The sequence below is a fragment of the Epinephelus moara genome, chromosome 9, assembly GCF_006386435.1.
Source record: "Epinephelus moara isolate mb chromosome 9, YSFRI_EMoa_1.0, whole genome shotgun sequence".
Classification (NCBI taxonomy): Eukaryota; Metazoa; Chordata; class Actinopteri; order Perciformes; family Serranidae; genus Epinephelus; species Epinephelus moara.
Window position 1 is genome coordinate 21,769,971 of NC_065514.1, and position 20,622 is coordinate 21,790,592.

At 40.1% G+C, this 20,622-nt stretch overlaps 1 protein-coding gene across 4 annotated transcripts in view; it reads right to left on the reverse strand.

Annotated features, from left to right (window-relative positions):
* LOC126395454 (mediator of RNA polymerase II transcription subunit 13-like) overlaps positions 1 to 3,699 on the reverse strand; it is a 98,835-nt gene extending 95,136 nt beyond the window's left edge. For all 4 annotated transcript variants that reach the window (XM_050052935.1, XM_050052934.1, XM_050052933.1 and 1 more), the window contains exon 1: positions 2,279 to 3,699. In XM_050052935.1, the coding sequence (XP_049908892.1) occupies positions 2,279 to 2,350 (72 nt within the window). In that variant the 5' untranslated portion in view covers positions 2,351 to 3,699. The remainder of the gene's footprint in view (positions 1 to 2,278) is intronic.
* Between the last annotated feature and the right edge of the window lie 16,923 nt (positions 3,700 to 20,622).

A 20,622-nucleotide genomic window follows, 5' to 3' on the forward strand; every position in this document is an offset into this window, starting at 1 on the left:
GAGGTTAGTGCATGTTGGAATGCTGTTTAACAGGCTGTCAGACCAGAGAGCTCACCAGCTAGCCACGAGACCTTTATATAAGAAGATAGCCAGCATGACCTGGAGAAGAAAGTTAACAAATGAGGTCGTAGTCTTGTCATTTTTGGAACTCTAAATGTCCATATTTCTCCATTTTGGAGTCCATATAATGCCTGTCACAGTTTCCTGATAACAAAGGTGCTGAACAGCCAAAATCCCAAAAGCTATTCCAAATACAATGATAACACTTAAAAGCAGGAAATTCTCACATTTGATAAGCTGGAAAACAGAATTCTGGCTTTTTTTGCCTTGGCAAAAAAAATCTCCGCTTAATTATAGATCATCAGAATTGTTCTCAAATCATTTTTGATTGACTAATCAATTAATCAGATAATCCTTTCAGCACTGACACAAGTAATAAGTTGTCAAATGCATGCACGAAATCATAACCGAGCAATAATTCATGTACAATACATATTATTTCAAGTCTTCTTTTGCTGGATCAATACTCACACCTGATTCCAGTGATAATAACTGCGCTTCAGCCTCCACTATCATGCACAAATGTCTCATTCCCAACATCAGGGTGTGATCTGCACCCTCCTGTCTGTGTCCCCTGTCTCTTTGTCTCAGCCGTATCCTCTAACCAGGACACTTTGTGTGTCATTAGCGTTTTGTTCAGTCTTGGACTTCCCTGTAGGAGCCCCTGCCAGTGAGCAACCGCTGTGGCACTAGCCAGTCATAAATATTCTCAACAAGCCAGCTGATGGATGGTCTCTTTCTCCCTCGGTTTGAAAGGGATGTTCACAGGGGCCAGCGCGATGGCCAACAACGCCAGGGCGAGTGAATGAAAGCTTGTTCCACGAGGGAATAACCTCGGCTGAGATGTTGACAGAGACGTAATCGCTGTTTTTGACTGTTACGTGACAGAGGGAAAATTTAAGACGTTAGACACTGGAGCGCTGCTGGATTTATTTCAGCGTCAGTGCAAAGAAATTCAAACAAGATGCTTTTGAATAGCTTCAGATAGTGTTTTGAATCCTGTTTCTTTCTGCTTACAGTCACAAAAACTACTCAAACTCAAGAGAGGGAAGAACTGCAAGCGCTTTGTTTGAATTTTTAAAGATATTAGTTTCTAAGTATCTAAATCCAAACTCTGTGACACATGTTTCTTTAGCTTTGGTGTAACCTGTGTAGTGCAACACAGGCCGGCTGCTGTTGCTTGTGGACAACCTGCATGATCACCTAAAAAGCCCTCAGGACCCCTATGTTGTTGTGGTTCTCAGCAGCCTGCGCCTGAGCTCAGTCTACCGCATGCCTTTCCACTTGGCTGCCTGTTGTAGTAGGACAGTTAACTCGCTGATTGCAGGATGAAAACTGTGAAAACACACTGCTCAATCTCCTCCACCCTCAGAAAACCCAGTGACTACTGCAAAAATGATACTGCCTGTGGAGTCCAAAAAACACCTTTTTTCAGATAAAGAGTGTGAAAGTGTGGTTTCCGCTGCGTGCTTGCTGCTGTCTGTCAAAATCTTATTAACCTTCCTTTCTCTAGGAGACATCATTATGGCATCAATTCTCATCTGAAATATATTAGCTTTTGTGTGCTTCTTCACATTCACACTAAATGATCTTCCAATTTATAACCCGGTGAGCCGTTTTAGTGGATCAGCATGTTAAACTGTTATTTGCTGGAGATCAGAGAGGCTTTTTTTATTCTCTGGCTTTAGAAATATTTGACAGAGGCAGCAGAAGGGCCTACGCCTTCTTTCCAAGTTAGTTGCTTGGCAATGCAACAGAGTTCCAGCTCGATTTCCAGTCAAATGATTATTTAAAGTGGAGGCCAAAGCAATGTGCACTTGAGGACAAAAAATGTATTTATCCATTGTTTATACATGCCAGAGCTGCAGATACATGCCAGAAAAAGTGGTGGGTTTATTTTGGTAGCATTTGGAAATTGTACTTAAAGCGATGTGAGATTAGTTTTTAGGTTGTAATCAGATCCTAAAGTGTTATTTGTAAAAGCATGTTGATTTTAGCCTCTAGACTGAGATGTCTTATTCTAAACAGGCTTAAAGTTGAAATATGGTGCTTTTTCTCTCGCACCATTAACCCGTGTTAATGATTACCTAATAACAACATCAGCTATTGGTTCACCTTTGCACAGCAGACACACATTTAAGCGTGCCTCCCACGCTCTTATGACTTGTCAATCACAACTGGGCTCGCGTGTCTGTGACGATTAAATGGGATACTGTACCAGAGAGAAGAGGTTGGAGTGGCAGTCCTCAAGGCTTGCCCCGTTAGCCACCCAATTCGCTGTTGTAGTCATAATCGTCCGCCGTTGGGGTCGTCAGCGCTGGGCATGTCGAAATCCTACATCGGTATCAAGCACCGAGCAGGGCTGACAAATCGGTTTCCCAAAACAAGCAGGTTTCTAACCTCACAAGAGGTCCAGATAATAGACTCGATCGGATGGTCGGGCAGAGGAATGGGCGTATTCAAAAAGAAGAAGTGCAGAATGCATCCATGGAGCCCCAGCGGATATAATGTTGTAATGTAAATCCAAAGCGTGCGCGGGGATCAAAACATTGTTACAAACCAGGTCAGGCGATTCCAAATGTGATCATTGTCAAAGGCGGAGAGCACAGACATGTATCCATTTCAATCCACACACAGAGGAAGATCAGCCTGTTTCCATATCAGTCTTTCCGCTGATAGTTTCATCATTAAATGAGCATAATCCATGGGGGGAAACGACTCCTTTTTTTTCTTCCGCGGCCGAGGAACAGCCCCACAACACACACAACAACAACAAAAAAATGCAAAAGAGTCAGAACTTGTTTTAAAAATACAACACGCTCTGCAAAAAACAATTAAAGCGGAGACATTACATGCAGGATTCCGTCTGCTCCACAAGCTGATGCACCACTTGTGATAGTTTTCGAGAATTGCATGAGCTATTTATAGCCGTCTTTCTTACCACAACCGTTCCTCTCACAATGTAACCCAGTCTGCCTCACACAAACAGGCGCTGCGAGCAGGAATGTTTAATCCCTCTGTTGCTCTTCAATTAAACGGACCGCAGACGAAGGGGTCGCTGGTTAAAAAAGGGGGAAAGGAGCCGGGGTGCTCCTCCGTGGCAGGGCGGACAAAAGTGGAGCGGGTTCCCATGTAACCCCCCGAATCATGAGTCAAAGCGTTCAGACAAGAAAAACTATTCTTATACTCCACCAGCAGGAAAACGACAAGCAGGCTTCTGTAGACCGAAAAAAATCCTTCCTTCCTTTCAGTTTTATATCATTACGAAACGTCCTCTCGCGGCCTCAATCTTGCACAAAAAAAATCAGATTTTTTTTACAGTTCAAGTAAACGTGACAGTCCTTGTCTGGCGCCGATCGCTGACATAAAGACTATGTTGCATGCTGCAGCTTTTTCCTTTTCTAAACCAGCACGACATTTAAAAGCGAATCCTCCTCCTTCTCGGTTTGGTTATTGAATTAAATCCTCAAAACATGCGCACGGGTTCCTCAGCAGCGACTCGTTGCTCGTTGTTTGTCTCTGGGAGCGTGTTATTATATTGGTAAATAAGTGTGCGCGCAGCCCTGAGAGTGTGTCATCCTCACCCTCTGTGTCTGTTTGCTTTACGCGCAGCGCCGCTGGAGCATTTTTTCGCGCACGATCGTCCAGCCCACCACGCATTGTAATGTAATGGCGGTCGGAAGCGTACTACCGAGACTCGCCTTCCCATTTGACCAAGTTTGTGCTCACGTGATCAAAGTCTGGGATTACAGTACTGTTTAGTATCTTTGATATGAGACTGGATGCGACACTGGAGACGCCGTGTCTGTCGCGCGCGATGACAGTCAGCACTTCCTTTATTATTGCGCTCTTTGTTGTAGATGTTGTCTTTGTTGTTCCTGGTCAGCTGCCTATTTAAAAGTGTTTAAAGAAAGGTTTTTTTTATAGGCTATGATGTGGTTTTTTTCATCGCTGTATGGTGTCTTTCTGTGATGCATTGGTTACATAATGTAACTGTGTTCTCACAACAGAGGATGTGACAGAATAGAGGTCAGAATGACTTACTGAGCTCACACTGGGTTTCATAAGAGCCATCTATGTAGGTTAGTCTTACACTTACCAGATTCACCACTTCATAGCACTTAATTACCTGAAAAAAGATATCAGAGATGAAGAAAACTGCAAGTTATCCAAAGTGGTTGTATCCAGGGCCGTAACTAAGACTTTGGAGAAACTAGGGTCATGAGGTGAAGTTCCCCCACCCTTAGACACCAAAATATATATATATATATATATATATATATATATATATACATATATATATATTCTATATTAATACATTTTATTTAAAAACATGTCTTTATGTGTAAATATTATCTTATGTATCATCTTTTTATTTGTATTATATTTACAAATAAAAAGAATAAAAAGATTTTTTTTAAATAAAATGTATTAATGTGGAAGACATCACTGGTGGTAAAAGCCCACCCAACAATTATTATGTTTTCCATGTGCTTTTGATTTCCCGGCATTGGTAGCATGTCCTGGATAGCAACAGCAGATGCAGAAGGATAGGTAGCGTGTAATATGCTTTCAGCTAAAAAGAACTAAAATCCAAACAGTAGACAAACCAACATGATCTCATCCTTGCTCATCATTTTCACGCTTGGGCAGAAGCCCTCAGCAGTATTACAAGTATGACAATAACTGTGATTGACATTTGTCACATGAGTCGACTCACGTGACCAATGTATGATGTGACAAAATAACTCAGCATTGACTTAAGTTACCCTCTGGGTCAAAGTCCTGTGCAGACTATCACACTCTTAAATCTATGTCTGTTGCTTTGACAGTCTAATAATGAAATGGATGGGTTTACATTGGACTTTGATGAAAGCCTAATGCATCTCATACAGAAGCTAAAGGGTGTCCCCAGCATCATTACAGTGACACCAGGGACACTGCCTAAGTGGCATATTTTGACACCCTGTAAGTGAGACCAGGACAAAAAAAGTTAGTGATCATAGCTGCTGAACATAGTGGAGCATTTAGCAGCCAGAGAGACAGACATTTTTCTCAGTACTTGGTGGAGACCAAAATCAGAGGTAAAAGGAGAGTGAACTAGGCAACAGTTTGCTGACACATTCACCATATAAACTATAAAAGGTAAAATATTGTGCATGTTTAAATGGAGCAGTTCTTTCAAGGAAATAATTCTTGAAAGCTCAACTAACTCTTCTTTTCTGCAACAAAGGCTCTATTTTTCTTGTAATTATATCATCCTTACACCAGAGTTGTTTTTATTTGGAAATTATAGGCTGAAAAATAAACCATTTGAGTTATTTCCCATGATTAAATTCTGGTGGAGAAATACTGAATTGTTCCTTTATTCACTTTGTTGGCCTAAAAGTAATAACATTTATATGTACTGAGTCTTAAGATACTCCTCCCCAAGGTTGCCAAACCCCCCAAAATTTTCGCGGGGGACTTTTCTCTCATTCATCCTACTATCTAGTCATATGTGATGCATTGTTGTATTTACATAGACATATTGCTAGTTGTTTTGTTTACACTATTTTTTAAAAAAGCGTCAGTTCTTTCTCTTCTTCTGTTCTCAGGTGGTGCCCTTTGAGGCTGAAGAACAAAGATTATTAACACAGTCACAGTTTCCTGAGGTAGACGAAAGAGGCCATCCAGGAGTCAGAGCATCAAATATTTGTGTTATTATCAATAATTTATTTTATTATAAATATGCATATGCTTGACTCTTCTTTAAGTGTGGACAACAAATGTAAGTGGATTTAGTGGTTTCTGATTTTAGATTTAAGCTCACTCTACATGTCCTCACATTTGTTAATTTTAGCTCTTTTTTTTTTTTACAAGTAAGGAAATATTTTCCTGGATTCTGCAGAGTGCTGTATCTCAACTGTAATTTCAGTCATGAATAAACAGGAAAATGAATTATAATCAATAGCTACAGACCTCTGCACACGGATCCCCCTAGAGGTCTTTAAAAAGATTCAGTAGTTAGTTTATTCAGTCAATAAGCTTTTATCCCTCAATCACATTGTCCCTTACCGAAAAATATCCCATTGAATCGAAGGAGCTTTTTCATTTGCAATCATAAAAGAACAATGATTTTCTGAAATGCCTACATGCTGTAAAATACCTATTATCAGGCCCTCTCTCCAGGAATTTAGTTTGCAAGTCAGTGCGACTGCATGAAGACTCAGTTGAAACTGTGTTTGAGACTAAATTAGTTAGAAACAGTGACAAGAGCAACTGTAGTCAAATGAATGCATGACACAGGATTTTTTTATTTTGATGTTGCAGCATCAGGAGTTTTACATTCTCTCAGAGAGACATTTGAACATCAACCCACCATCATGTGATGTGTATAAACGGATGCACAGTGGCAGTAGTTTGGTATGTGTTTTATAATTCATAGGCTGAATTTCTACATGTAAAAGATGTTACCTCGGAGTGTAAATCCAACAGAGCTATTTATAGACAACTGGATATTCTTTCTGCTGCCATACATCTCTCAAAAAAGACCATAATATACTGACACATCCAATCTATTATGATATAAGTACATTTCAGACATTAATCACTTCATACAGCTTTATGTATTTGAGGAAGCAGCTTGCAGCTGGTACATATTGCCACATAGAGGGAGTCTTTAGTCCAGTGATTCCTCTTATATCTTAAAAGCAGGGGGGGAAGATATGAATCAGATGGATGAGCGAGGGCTTAGCCTGGCGGTTATTGATCCCTTTGCTCCAGGAATGATCCAGAACTCATTTGGAGACTTTTTTCCCTCCCTTTTGTTCGATACATCCTTACAGGCTTTCAAAAGACTCTCACACACAGTTTTGCACACTTGGTGTGGAGCTGATAGGATGAGATGCTATCAGCTTGAATAAATCTATTTCAATATGCCACATATTTCCCCTCATCAGGCCCCCACTGACTTGATCTGTGTGTGAGAAGAAAAGATGCATTACTGTCCTGATTAAAGATAATGTGTTTGTCTAGACAATGTGTTTAGTCTTGTTTAGGATGGAGAGGACAGGCATCTGTGTGTGTGTGTTTAATTTGTGGCTCTGTCAAAAGATGTGTGAATCTTTCATTTAGTCTCCTGTCATAAACTGACAAGGCGCAGTAAGTTAAATATAAGCAAAGGTCGCACGTGTTTTTGTAACACATAAAATATGTTTCTTACTGTTCTAATAGTCCTCCTGTCAGTGTTTCACATTGTTCAAATGTTTCTTATTTTTGTCCTTTAAACACATTTTTCCATTACACAGTAAAACTATAAATCAGAATCGAAACTGGGACTTAAAAGAAGTGACAAAATACTAAATCTGGACCAAATAGCATCACTCAGCATAATTAAATATTTCCCACTCACTCTAAATTATATGAGTGCTACTAACTCTGACACATATTTTTCAGTGTATGAATAAAACAAAGTAATACCTACAGTTAAAAAGGCTTGGTTGTTAAATTTAACATATTGTATGCCCCCCTAAAACTGTTATTTTTTTAATTTATGGTACAGCTTTTGATGCTACAGTGACTTCCTGTTTACATAGTTACACAGTAGCAGCCCAGTCTTCAAAAGAAAATGTTGGCATTGTATGTTTCTGCAAACCACGGATATGTTACATTTGTATGTTTCATATGCATCATTTCAAAGTTTCTAAAGTGATGTAAGATATATGAGAGGATTTTCTTATCGGGAGGTATGGAGGATGGTGGATGGCATGACTTCTAAGCAAGATGCCAATAAACAACAAAACCGGCTGTTGAATTATTGCTGCATCTGCAGCAACTTTTTAGTTACTAAACAAAGGTGTTTTTTGGCAAAACCTGGGCACCTTTTGGCGACTTGTCGCTGTGTTTCCAACAGGGATAGAGCCACGACAACAGTTGTTCTTTGCCAAAACATCCCAGCTGGGATTTTCCAATCCAAAGTAGGTATTTTAAGCCAAACGCGATCTTTTCATAATCATAATTAGGTGGTTTTTGTGCCATAACCACATGATAGCCACAGCATTCCACATTCGGTGACTACCTTGACGGCTGCATCGGAGAACAATTAAATGAAAATGTCAGGACAGCTGAGGAGCTCAAGTGATCTTCACAGGGAAGAAAGGGAGAATGACTGGCAGGATGCTGCAGGCATTTACAAAGGGGGACGGGCTATCTCCTGACAGACGTGGTTTTATCGTAGCTTCCATGATCGGTCACGCCTGAAGACGCTGCCCATGGTGAGATACTGAGCAAGGTTTGAAAGAGAACATTGAGTTTCAACGTATCTGCTATATAATAATGCACAAATGTAATGTATCGGTGGTTGGCAGCAACATACAATGCAAACGTTTACTCTGGTGACTGGGTTGTGATTGGACAAGGCCATAGATGTCCTTAAACGGTGAAATAAGATGTAGTAAATCACAAGTCTAAAACTAGCTGATACCTGCTAAGAATTTAAACACAAACTTCGTAATGAATTTATAAACAATTGTCGCATAACCCAGTCAAGGACTCTCTGGGTGTTGTTTGACCAGTTTTGATTGACAGCACAAGTGTCATCATTCTGATTCAAATGTTGTTCAATCCTGATTGGTTTAAACATATGTGACATCACCTTTTTCCAACACTTCAAACTGGTGTGAAGAGAACAGACAAAAACAAAAATCTTTCATGTAAAATTACTAAAACTGTTCCAAATTTGACAGAAGATTGTGTGTTCTTGTGCTGTGGGGTCCCATCGCTCATTGTAAGGGGCTGATTTTACTGAAAATAGGTTTTCGGGGCCGTTAATACATTAGAAATAGGTCATGATGACAAACACTGCTTCTGCATGTTTTTCCAAATGTTTTGCATACAGCTAACTGTTGGAGCGCTCATTATTAATTTAGGACGAGCATACTGCAAGGGATGATGCTTGCATGGACATGGAAGGGTGTTTATCATTCATACCCAGAGAGGAATGTGGTTTCTCTTAAGAACAAGCAGCAGCCTCGCAGTATCTTCATTAGTGATTGATGGATCACCGCGCGCTAAGTTAACACACACCTAGCAGCAAATTCTCTCCATAAAATCAGATGAGAGTTTCTCCTCTCACCGCGGCTCCAATACCTCTCTGGCATTTCCTGGAGCGCAGAGAGTCTGGCTGAGAAGAATAGATGGTGTGCATTATAATGAACATGGGCTGACACCGCCTCATCCATCATTCCACCCAGGAAAATTATAGCAGTGCCAGAGAGAGAGGGAGAGAGAGCAAGACTTTAAATCACAGGATGTCTATAGGTCTAACTCTTCTTAGACTGTCATCCACTCATTGTTGTGGTTTTCTAACTGTCCAGTCCACTTCTGATTTTGCTCTCAGAAGGAGACTGTCTAACCATTTGTCTGCCTGTCAGTTTACTGTATACCCACTGTAACTCTCCTAATGTATGTTGCCTTCAATATGCTTCTGTCTGTTTGACTCACTTGCTTATTTTGTGTCCATCTACTTTATTTGCCTGTTACTGGATCATCAGCTACCAGTTATTTTCATTAACAAATGATTGATTTTTAAGATTATTTAGTCTACAAAATGGCAGAAGATAGTGGAAAATGGTCTCAGAGGCCAAGGTGACATTTAAGAAGCTGCAACCTGTGTATTTTCAGCATTTTTTTTGCCATGCTGTACGGTACTATGGGTGGTAATGTCGGCCTGTTGGGTCAATTGCTCCACCACTTTGGTTCAGACTGAAATATCTAGACAACTACTGGATGGATTGCCGTGAGATTCAGTACAGACATTCCTTTTCCCCAGAGGATGAATCTTAATGACTTTTGGGATCTCCTGACTCAACCTCTAGTGCCTGCAGCAGGTTGACAGTGTTGTTTTTATTGAAATATCTCAACATTTACTTGATGGATTGTCACAGAGTTTTGCACACTTTCATGGTCCCCAGAGATGAATCCCACTGACTCTGGTGATCATCCTCATTTGTCCTCTAGCACCTTCAGGAGGTTGGCATTTTTGTTTTTTATTTAAATAAATCAACAACTAGACACAGTTAACCATTTGATGGACTGATGTAAAATTTGGTACAGTCATGGTCTCCAGAGTTTGAATTACTGATAAACAGCTTTGACCTGACCTTTCTTGTTGCGTCATTATCAGGTTTTGTCAAATTCCAGCCCCCCAGGAAGTGTGCCAGGCTTTGAAGCCAATTTTTGTAGTGGAATTACAACTTCAGGGTCCCTCATCCAGGTAATTTGAAATGCAGCAGTTAAAAATGTTTGGCTTCATGTGCCACTGAGCAACTTTCATAGAAATGAACAAGGTCCCACCTCCAATACTGTACCCACGTCTCTTTATACATCCATACCAAATACTTGCTAAACTAACGACACTCCCATCAGCCTCACCTGATTTTAGATGCAATCAGTTTGCCAGAAACTGCAGATGACAATTAGCCTGTATGGCTAAATCTGGTGCATTTACATAATGAATCCAAGTGCTCATGTTATTAAATGTGCAATGTCCTTTGTTAAACAATATAAACATAAACTAATTGGCTAATGTTAGCATGCTAACATGCTGACCGAAGACGATGACATATTTTGAAATCTTTCTTCTGCTCGTCCTGCCTCGCGATGATTGATGTTCCCTCCCTCTGTACTTTGCTGCTAATGACTGTAGTGCACTGTCTGTCTGTTGGCAAAGGATGCACTCCACTGACCATGATCCTCTCTCCCCTGTGAGCCCACTACACCCAGTATAATTCATCCTGAAGCTGGCTGTGCTCTTGTGTGATTTTATGCTCATTTCTCAACATGCCAAAGATTTGTCTCTGAGCACTGACACACAATTGAATTACACTGAGCACTCTTGTGCTTTTTGGGCTTTTAATTAGTCTTGTTGTATCAAAGGATACACTGGAGGTGACAGTGTGTTTGTGTACCTGTGTGTGTCTGTGTGTCTGTGTGCATCTGCCTGTGTGTGCGTGTTCATCTGTGATCTCGAATGATTCACTCAAGCACTGTGAAGACTGTTGTAATGGTGTTTCCGCAACATATTGATTTCACGATGAGCAGACGATGTCTTTGTAAGATTACTCGAGAGAAGGGAAATTAGATGCTATCTCATAACAACAGAAGACGAGGAATCATATGGTATGTTATCTGATTTTGAAATTATGTCAAGCTGTCAAACTTAATGATACCCAGATGACGTGTGTGGTTCAAGCCTCCTCTTATGTTGCGGATTACCACAGAAACACTGCAACTAGTAAATCAAGTGCGAGATGGGAAACAAAATATAGATTTTAATTTAAATTGCAAATAGCAGCTTAAAGTTATGCAGGGTAGGAGATAGCCTGAAGGTTAGAGCAAGGCCTTTAATCCCCTGTTGCCCCAGTAAACCTCCTCGGTGGCAACTATAGAAACCCGGTTGTATTGCATATTTCAACCTGCAAGTAGAAGAATATAGCCCAAGCCGCGTGCTGCGCTTTCATGTAGAAATATTACCACAGATAGTGTGCTTTAAGTGACCAGCCAGCATTTCCACTTGGCTGCACCCTCTGATGCCACCTGAACAGAATTCAGTAGGAGCCTTCAAGCTCCTCATACATAATGTATTGCTGAAGGTCTGCTCAGTTTTCATGTTCTCCTAATTCATTTCACAAAGAGAGAGGGAGAGAGAGAGCACTGCCAGCATACAGAGCACACAGCCTGTATCACGCCGTACGCTGTCAAATCAGGAATCACCACTTCATCACTGACAGTTTCTTTGTTGAAACAAGCGCCGTCATGTTGCTCTTTGTTGGAGTTTGAATCTTTATTAAGCAAATACACGTGAATCCTGTTGTCATAAAGAGCCTGACTTCCTGATATATACCATATTTGCAGTTGCCAAAAATGATCCTAAAGACAATATCATTCATTTCATTTAACTTATGTGTCTTTTGTGCTGATTATAACCCTGCATTTTGAGCTTGTATATGTCTTCTGACATGCTTCAACTGATTATATGATGCTTGCCTGCATTCTAACGTTACTGTTTCACAATAAATCACTATCTACAATATTAATGATGTCCTACCCCCCTCCAGAGTAAAGAGCTTGATCAAGTCAACATAACAGGATAATCCAGCAGAATTCGCCATGCTCTTTGTCTTCACGTTTCAGAGGCAGAAACTGATATTTATTAGTTTAATGCTCTGTGACACGGCACTGGCCTTGCCCTTCATTTTTTATGTGGCCTTGCCTTATTTCTTTTGTGGCGTGATTTGATGTGCCGTGATTGTCTTTTGTTTCTCTTTTGCTCACAGCATAAAATCATTCATGAAAATCAATCCAAACATAGCCCGCTCTTCTGTTTCTCAAAACGTAGCCTTCTGCTGACCTCAATAAATCGACCAGTGAGCGTTAAACATTTCAGTTAGTGCCCTTAAAGTGGCCTTTCCACAAATGCAGTCCTCCAGTAAAGGGGGGGCCCTGAGAGCTGTGCATGTGTGTGTGTGTGTGTGTGTGAGAGAAGGAAAGAGAAAGAGGAGCAGGAGTAACTAGCCTGCCATTGTAGCATAATAAAATTATGGCCCATTGCCCACTAATGATTGTGTCTGATCATTTTAGTTGATGTTATTTTAAGGGAAGGGATACTGTTCAGTCTGCCCTTTATCTCTGTGTCGAATGAAAAACGAAAGTCAAGAGTCATGGCTCTAGAGACAGCGATGTTGGCCTGTCAGTCAGTCCACCACTTTGATCCAGACTGAAACATGTTGTGAAATATCTCAATATCCACAGGATGGATTGGATCAGCACCAACTTTTCTGGCTCCCATTGGATAAATCCTACTGACTTGGTGATCCCTTCAGTTTTTCTTCAGCACCAGCTTGTCCTTTAGAGTGAGATATCTCAACAATTGCTGGGTGGATTACCATATAATTTTGTGCGTATATTCATGTTCCCCCTTAGGATGAATTTTAATAACTTTTTCCTCTCTTCATTTTTCTAGCACCATCATCAGGTTTATGACTAAATACCTGCAGAATGACGTTCCCATCCTTCTCAGGGTCACAGTTACTGTGCCATGCCATTGTTCTGACAGACAAAATTCTAAAGCCCCATTAGTCCGAAAAATGTCCCATTGAACTGAAAGCCAATTTCTCTGACAGCCCTTTATCCCCACAACAAACTGCCATTGCTCCCGAGTCCCATTTCACCAAAAATACACACTCCCTGCAGATAGTTTCAGTTTCCCACCAATACCAGGTGTTTTTACTGACCCTTAAAGGCATTTCTCAGCAGCATGAAAGCCACTGAACCCCTCCCTGCTTTTCCAGTGGCTTTTATTGCTACCAAACTCAAGTGTTTTAAACCAGATCTTTTCTTATCCATAACCAAGTGGGTTTTGAGCCTAAAAATAACAACATATTCACCACTGCATTGTTGAGAAATGCAGTTTTAACACATCCACTACAAAATAAGGTTTACAGAAACGTACAATGTGAAGACTTCTTCTAGCGATTGGGTTGTCTAACTGCAGGGCATGTGTATTTTTGGAGAAAAGGGATGTCAGAGCAGTGGGTGTTTGTGTATGGGGTGACGTGCTCTCTGAGAAATGGGCTTTTGGTCCAATGGGACATTGTTTGGACTAACGGATCTTCGATATTTTGGGCTGTCGGAACAGTGGTGCAGTCCAAGTTTGAGAAGGTTACCTAGCCACTTGAAAATAGTCTTGTCTCACTGATTATAGTATGACAATGCTGTGGTTAAGGTCTGGTTAGGTTTAGGCACAAAAAGCACTTGGTAAGGGCTGCTGAAAATCAAGGTTTGGGTTAAAACGGTCACTTGAAACATGGAACATGACTGTTTGCAAATCTTGAGTCACCATCTATGACCCAGTCTTAGCTGTACTTTGTGTTAAGTGCTATCTTACAAGCTAATGGTGTGCTAAACCAAATCAGACATTATGGTTAACTTTAGACCGGCTAAGCATCAGCACGTTAGCATTGTCATTATGAGCATGTTAGAATGCTGATGGTAGCATTTAGCTTAAAGCATCCTTTTGCCAAAGTACAGCCTTACAGAGGAGCTAGCATTTTTGGCGATGCTTTCCAACCATGCTTGCATTTGTTTATCCTGTCTGGTTCAGGGTTGGTTCGGTTCAGCTCCCTGTAATCGCAACAGGATAGGTCCTGAGGGCTGGAACCTATCCCAGCGTTCCCTGGAAAAGAAGCTTCTCCATTCCCCAGTATCCCTTTGTAACTTCTGTCATTGCCAGTTTTTCTCTTGGCCAAGGACCTCTGCGTCCGGTGCCACATTGGACTGGTGGCATCACTTACCTACAGTATTCATTTACAGCTGCTGCTTTACTTCCTATTCAGTCCTCTCCAGTATCCTTTGCTCTCAGGCAGCAGATATTATCTTATCCCAATTTGTAATTCACACATAGCACAAAAGCAGTGCAGAAACCAGAGCTCTGTTTTCTCTATTGAATCACCTTTTAGCACCTGTTACTTTAGAGGGGTCAGGTGCCTTTGAAAGGGCAGATGCTTGAGAGAAACAATGGAAACTGAAGACTAAGAGCCAAGAAGGCCCCCACAGTTTACAAGCTGAAGTTTATACAACAGTTTCTGTATCTTAGGAGGCAGAGGAAACTGGATTAGGACCCACATTTTGTTTTTTTATTATAAAATGTTGAGTAGCATAGAAGGCTTTACATATGAATATCACCCTGAACACACAGGGTTAAATAAAACATAATATTAGCAAGGATCAAAACATTCATTTTCTCAAAGTCTGGAAACCCAAACAAGGCAACTAAAATGAGCGTTCCAGTTAAACGCCAACTCCCCCATTTTGTACTTATATGGACCTTACAGTTAAAGCAAGAAAAGAGGATTACAGCCGATGTTGTGAAAAGAAATGAAGGCATGACATGACTTTCTCTGTGTTCAAGACATATTTTAATGAAAAAAGAATAATGAAAATAAGCTCAGACAACAATCGTAATCTTGTAGCAAAACCAAATATTCATTTTTTTAGCAGCTTCTCTGTATCTGACATGATGTATTAGGTGAACTTTTTCTTTTTATTAGACTTCACTTTATTTCCAATAATAGACATAATCCAATTTTGTATTACCTGATGGAAAGAAAACATAATTACATTTAGTTGTATTGTGACAAATATATTTCTAGTTTAAAATTTTTCAAATGACATTATGTGTGGTAATGCAATTACACAGCTTTTGCAAATTGTGAGTTAGTCCAGTGTGTGCACAGTAATTTAGGGATTATGTATCTGAAATGTGCACATTGCAAACTACAGTTTAACCCTCCAAACTGTATATGAACTAAAGCAAGAGTGACAGATATTTATGTTTGCTTGTCCCGAGAGAGGGCTTGTTTTTCTGCATCTGGCTGTATGGTTATCAGTGTGGGGGTGGAGGCAATTGAAAGGCTGGGAATTCCTGAAAAAAAAAAAAAAAAAACTCGGTGAGACGAGTGAGAAGGAGAGAGGGAGGTCTTTTGGCCACTTGTGGCCTTCACAAGCCAGGCACAAATATAGAGGGACATGGCAATCTGAGTGACAGATGAACAATGCTCCCATTTTCCAGCCCCCTGCGAACAGGCCCATCCATCACGGGAGGGGAGATTAATTCAATTCATCAGCTTTTTGTCTCCTTGGGCCCCCTAATGCCACCTGATATTGCTCAAGGGGGACTTATAAATGTTTGTGCATTTGATCTGAGCCCGCTTGCTTGACACTGAATTAAAACATTACTCTTTACTCTTAGCAGTACACTGGTTTTGCCAACAGCCTGCCTGCCAATCCTGCCATAACTCTGATTAAGATGAATTCCTCTGAAGAGGAAAATGTTGGCCAAAGGCAGCGAACAACAACAAACTCGAGTTTGCAAAGTGAGAAATAGCTTTGGCTGGTGGTTACAGACAAAAATACAGGTTTTGCAAATGTTTCATAGAAAGAGCTTTTGATGAAAACGCTGAATCATCACAGTGCGGATGATTTTTCTCAAGGCTCAGAACATAAAGAGCAGCTTAAGGCCTATTAGCATGACCCTTTCGAAGGCTACTCACACAATGAGCGATCTATAAAACTTTGTTCAACAAGTTTGGGCAGTTTCATCTCTGCTGGCAAACAGAAGAATGTGCTGTTTCTAAAAGACATCTTAGCAGATTTATTAATGATGTTGTCACTGGCCAGAGATCCACTGATTATCTTAATGAGTAATCTAAAATATACATAAGCCTTGAGATGCAAGTGAGAAAAATCTTACTAATCTGAATTATGCCATCACATAAAAAAATGTTTTGCTAGGATAATCTTTTTAAGTTCCTTAAAAAATTCCTCTGTGAAATGGGTGGAAAAAAAGTTTGTCCAGGATAATTTTGTCCAGTGACCATTTGTGGTAATACTGCAAAAATCTCCTACAGCCCAAAGGGCATTTTCCCATAGACCACCATTATAAAAGAAATGTCTATTGACAAAAAAAAAAAACTGTTGACAGGACACCTTGAAGTGCAAACAAGTTCAATTATGAATCCCTCTATTATGAAATTTGGATCCATGGAGGCTTAATATTTGTAAAACTTTCCTAAAGATGAGAAAAACTATTTGAAAATCTGTGACATCATCCCAATATAAAATTTTGGAGCCGGGCAGGAACTCAGGGAAAATATGCAGTGGGCTGTGTATCACAAGAAGTAAACCCGGCAGCCAAAAACCTTTTTTGCGTATGCACCAGGCAAGCAGCTCCATTAGACGGAATAGGCGCCATCTTGCCATCAGATATCTAGTTATTATCAAAATCTATGGAATAAAAACATCCATGTTTTCTCGCAGGTTTTAACTGGTCCATGTACTATAAACACAAGGTATATACAGTATATGCTCGCAAGTTGAGTAACATTACTGTCATGTCTTTCTTTAAACTCACCTGAAGAAAACATGAATGCTTCTAGTGCTTTGTAGAACATGGGCTGATGTGAGTATTACAACAAAAATCATGAGAAAGAAAGAAAGATCTGTCAGAAAAAATCTGTGAAACAACCTCTTTTGGCCTGAATGTGTATTACAATGACAAACACTTGGAAAAGATTATCCTGACCAAAAAAAACCTGCCAAAACTTTTTTTCTGCCCAATTCACAGATGAAAAAATTTAAATTGGAAAGATTATGCTGGCTAAACCTATTCACTTGTTCCTCTGTTATAAAGACAGGAGAGAAAACTGTTTAGATTGGATAATGATAATGGAATCAACAGATTTGTGTTCCCTCTCCCGGGGCTTCTGTAAGAGCTACAATTTACCATCTTTATCATTTTCAAAGTTATGCTCTCAAATACATAGATTAATAAAACAAAGGACCAAAAGCCTAACTGAAGTTGAAGTCATGAACCTTATTGCTAGTAATCCCAGGTTACCAGTGAGCCAACAGTGAGGGTTCTGAATTATAGCTTCACCTGGTGTCACATATCATTAAATATATATAAATTCACTCTATAGTGAAATACAGAGCTTACAACTGTGCATAGCTGCAGTCCTGTCTAGAGGATAAGTGGAGCATGGCACAAACACAATGTTAGTGATGACCTCTAGTGGCCATTACAAGAACTGACTAAAGGTGCCAGAAATAAACATTGATTTAAGAGAAGCTGTTTACAGAGTCAAACTAAAGCAAATGTCCAATATTGATCTCTTATTTAAAACCTGAAGCTATGCTCTGTTTAAAAAGGGTTATAGACCATTAGAGCAGCTTTATGCATAAATATTATGAACCCCTGCCACTGTCAAGATGATACACTTAACATACTGTATGGCTATGAAGAGTACCGTTCTTCTCTTAAGGACAAATACATGTAAAAGTTATAATTTCTGATACTTAGAATATACATTAAAATACAGCCAAATAGATGAAAAACAATTATACTACTTTCAGAGAAGATATTTCTACCTTTTCTTTGGAAAGTAGCAGCTTTTGAAATTCATTTATCCATATGCGAATTTTAGTAAATTGGTCATTGTTTAAGCGTATGCTCATAAAGGGTAAGTTGGCCATGATGTCATTTCAAATGCAGATGCAAAGAAAATCAGGGATTTACTGCAGTTTTAATTGCAGGTCCACTGAAATAATTCAAACCTGAGGCACTTCCTTGTCAGAGACAATTGGTAAAGAGAAAAGGCTGTAGTTAAAAGAAAAACAAATTATAAAGTGACACTTCTTGAGAATAGTTTACACAAGAGTTTTTTATTTTAAGCATAATCCTGCTTCTGAGGCTTATAATGAATCCTGCCTCCTCTCCAGACACACATGTAATAGGCCGTGCTCAGAGATCCCACTATAGACACCAGCAGGACAGACACTACCAGGATGATTTTCCACATTGTTGAATCTTCAACTTCATCTGAATCTGACAGTAAACAACCAAAACAAAAATCAGTCAGTGAATGTAGTCTGGACTGGGCAGTTTTAACAAAGAGACTATGATGCTTCGGATAATAAAAACACCATTGTTACCAGCCCACCTTGTTCCTTCATGAGATAAGGCTCTGGAGTAGTCAGCAAGTCACTGTCCTCCACTGTCACCACTTCAAGAATTTCTGGTGGGCTCTTGGGCCACATCCTCTCCACGACTGCTAGAGATTGTCCATCAGTGTCGTCATACTGTGGGTTCTCCTCAGCGATAATCCATCTGCCCTGGTAGTACTGAGGAATGCCTGTGGATGTTAAAATGTCAGGAGGGTAGTGCAGATGTCAGCAGGATTTTCATGAGGAACTTTCACAAGTAAAGTGTAACCAAACAAAGGCCAACACAAGAGAAACACTAGATGTTTTTTCTTACCTGACTGAGCAGTTGATGAGGCCAAAAGAACCAAGAACACAAGAACAAACATGACTGTGCTTACCAGTGTTTGAGTTTCCTTAAGCCCTTTATGTGAGCACTTCATCTATAGAATTGGCTTCAGCTGTGGCCTCCTGACTCAATCAAGACAAATTACTGCAACAGAGCTCTCAAGTCCTCAAGGCCTGATGTGCTTTTGGTTGCTTCCGTTTCATTGGTTAAACCGTCCCTTCACATCTCTTTCATCTGAGAGTGACGGCAGGTTGCTCAGGAAGTGGAAACTGTTCCGACAGACAGAGCAAGTTGTTATGCTGAAACTTGAAATCACACTATAGAAAGGTGTGCTGAGGAGGGCCTTGATGCAGACTATGTTTAGATCATGCTTCAATATTTTTCACTAAACTGAGCTGTCAGTCATTGTTCCCCAAAACTGCAGAGTGGCTCTGCCTTACTTGTTACCAGTAATTGTAATGTAGTAGAAGATAACTGCAAGAAATGGTTAAAAACAGACTTAAAAGGACCCAAAATCACAAAATGTAGAGGTTACTAAATTGTAACCCTAGTTCTATTAGCACAGGCAGAGCCCTCTACTGGACTCTATTAGTGCTTCTCAAACTGTGCATTCCAATAGCCATACTACCATACCATATAGTATGCCAGAAATATTTATAATGTCCAAATACATAGTATGTCAAATTAAGTCTGCCAAAAATACCAGGATGTTCTACTACATCCAGTCTGATTTTGCAGTGTGCTTTTTTGGCTATTCTGACCCACAATCCTCTGCACGGCTGAAGATTCGTCACATTGACTGAGTAGGGGTACAATCAGATGACAGCTGATTGACATCTTTCAGAAGTCGCAATGATGGATGACAGCACATTCAAGTAACTGATGACCAGTGGAATGGTAATAAAAGGGATACTGATTGTTTAAGTGAACAATTTAATCATGAATATCACAAACAACATGACAGAACTGTAAAAATCACAATGACAGAGAACTGCAGATGCAATATCACTGTCACAAATATAATACATTAGAATCTGCAGTCAGTGCAATTATAACTTTAAAGTTAAACTATATACATTGCAAAGTAACAACAGCAAATCTCTGCAGGTTGATCTCCATCTGTGGCATACTGGGTAAGTGGGGTTTGGTTTATCTTCAAGGTAACAGATATATAAGCAAGAGGGTCAAAGTTCAGGGCGTAATGTTATGAGAAAGTAGTGTGTCCTTATTGTGTGCATACTGCATGCAACAGTATGTATTTTTATAGGCAGCTGCAGTACCTGCTAAAAGTAAAAAAGAAAAACTATGCAATTTGGAACGAAAGACAAAAGTCAAGGATGCTTCCTTGGTAGGACAGGTCCTTCCAAGTTGGGTCCTATAGACACTAAGCAGGACTCCTTCCTTGCATTCAGTGAACACAAATTTAAATATGCTAGCAAGTGCCCATGTGTTCATCAGGAAGTGGCCCCGCCTTCAATTCTAGCAAATCGTTGTGCAAAGAATTGAGGATACCTCATGCATGAGGTATGAAAGAAGGACTCAGTCCTGACGTAGCCTCCTGAAATTCAGTCCTTAAAGGATCTTTATTTGACTGTCAGAAGCACCACATGGGTAATACTCTCTTCCAATCATAAGCGCTCATACACACACTGAAATTTACATAAATATAGCCAGCCAATCAGGACGTGCCTGAG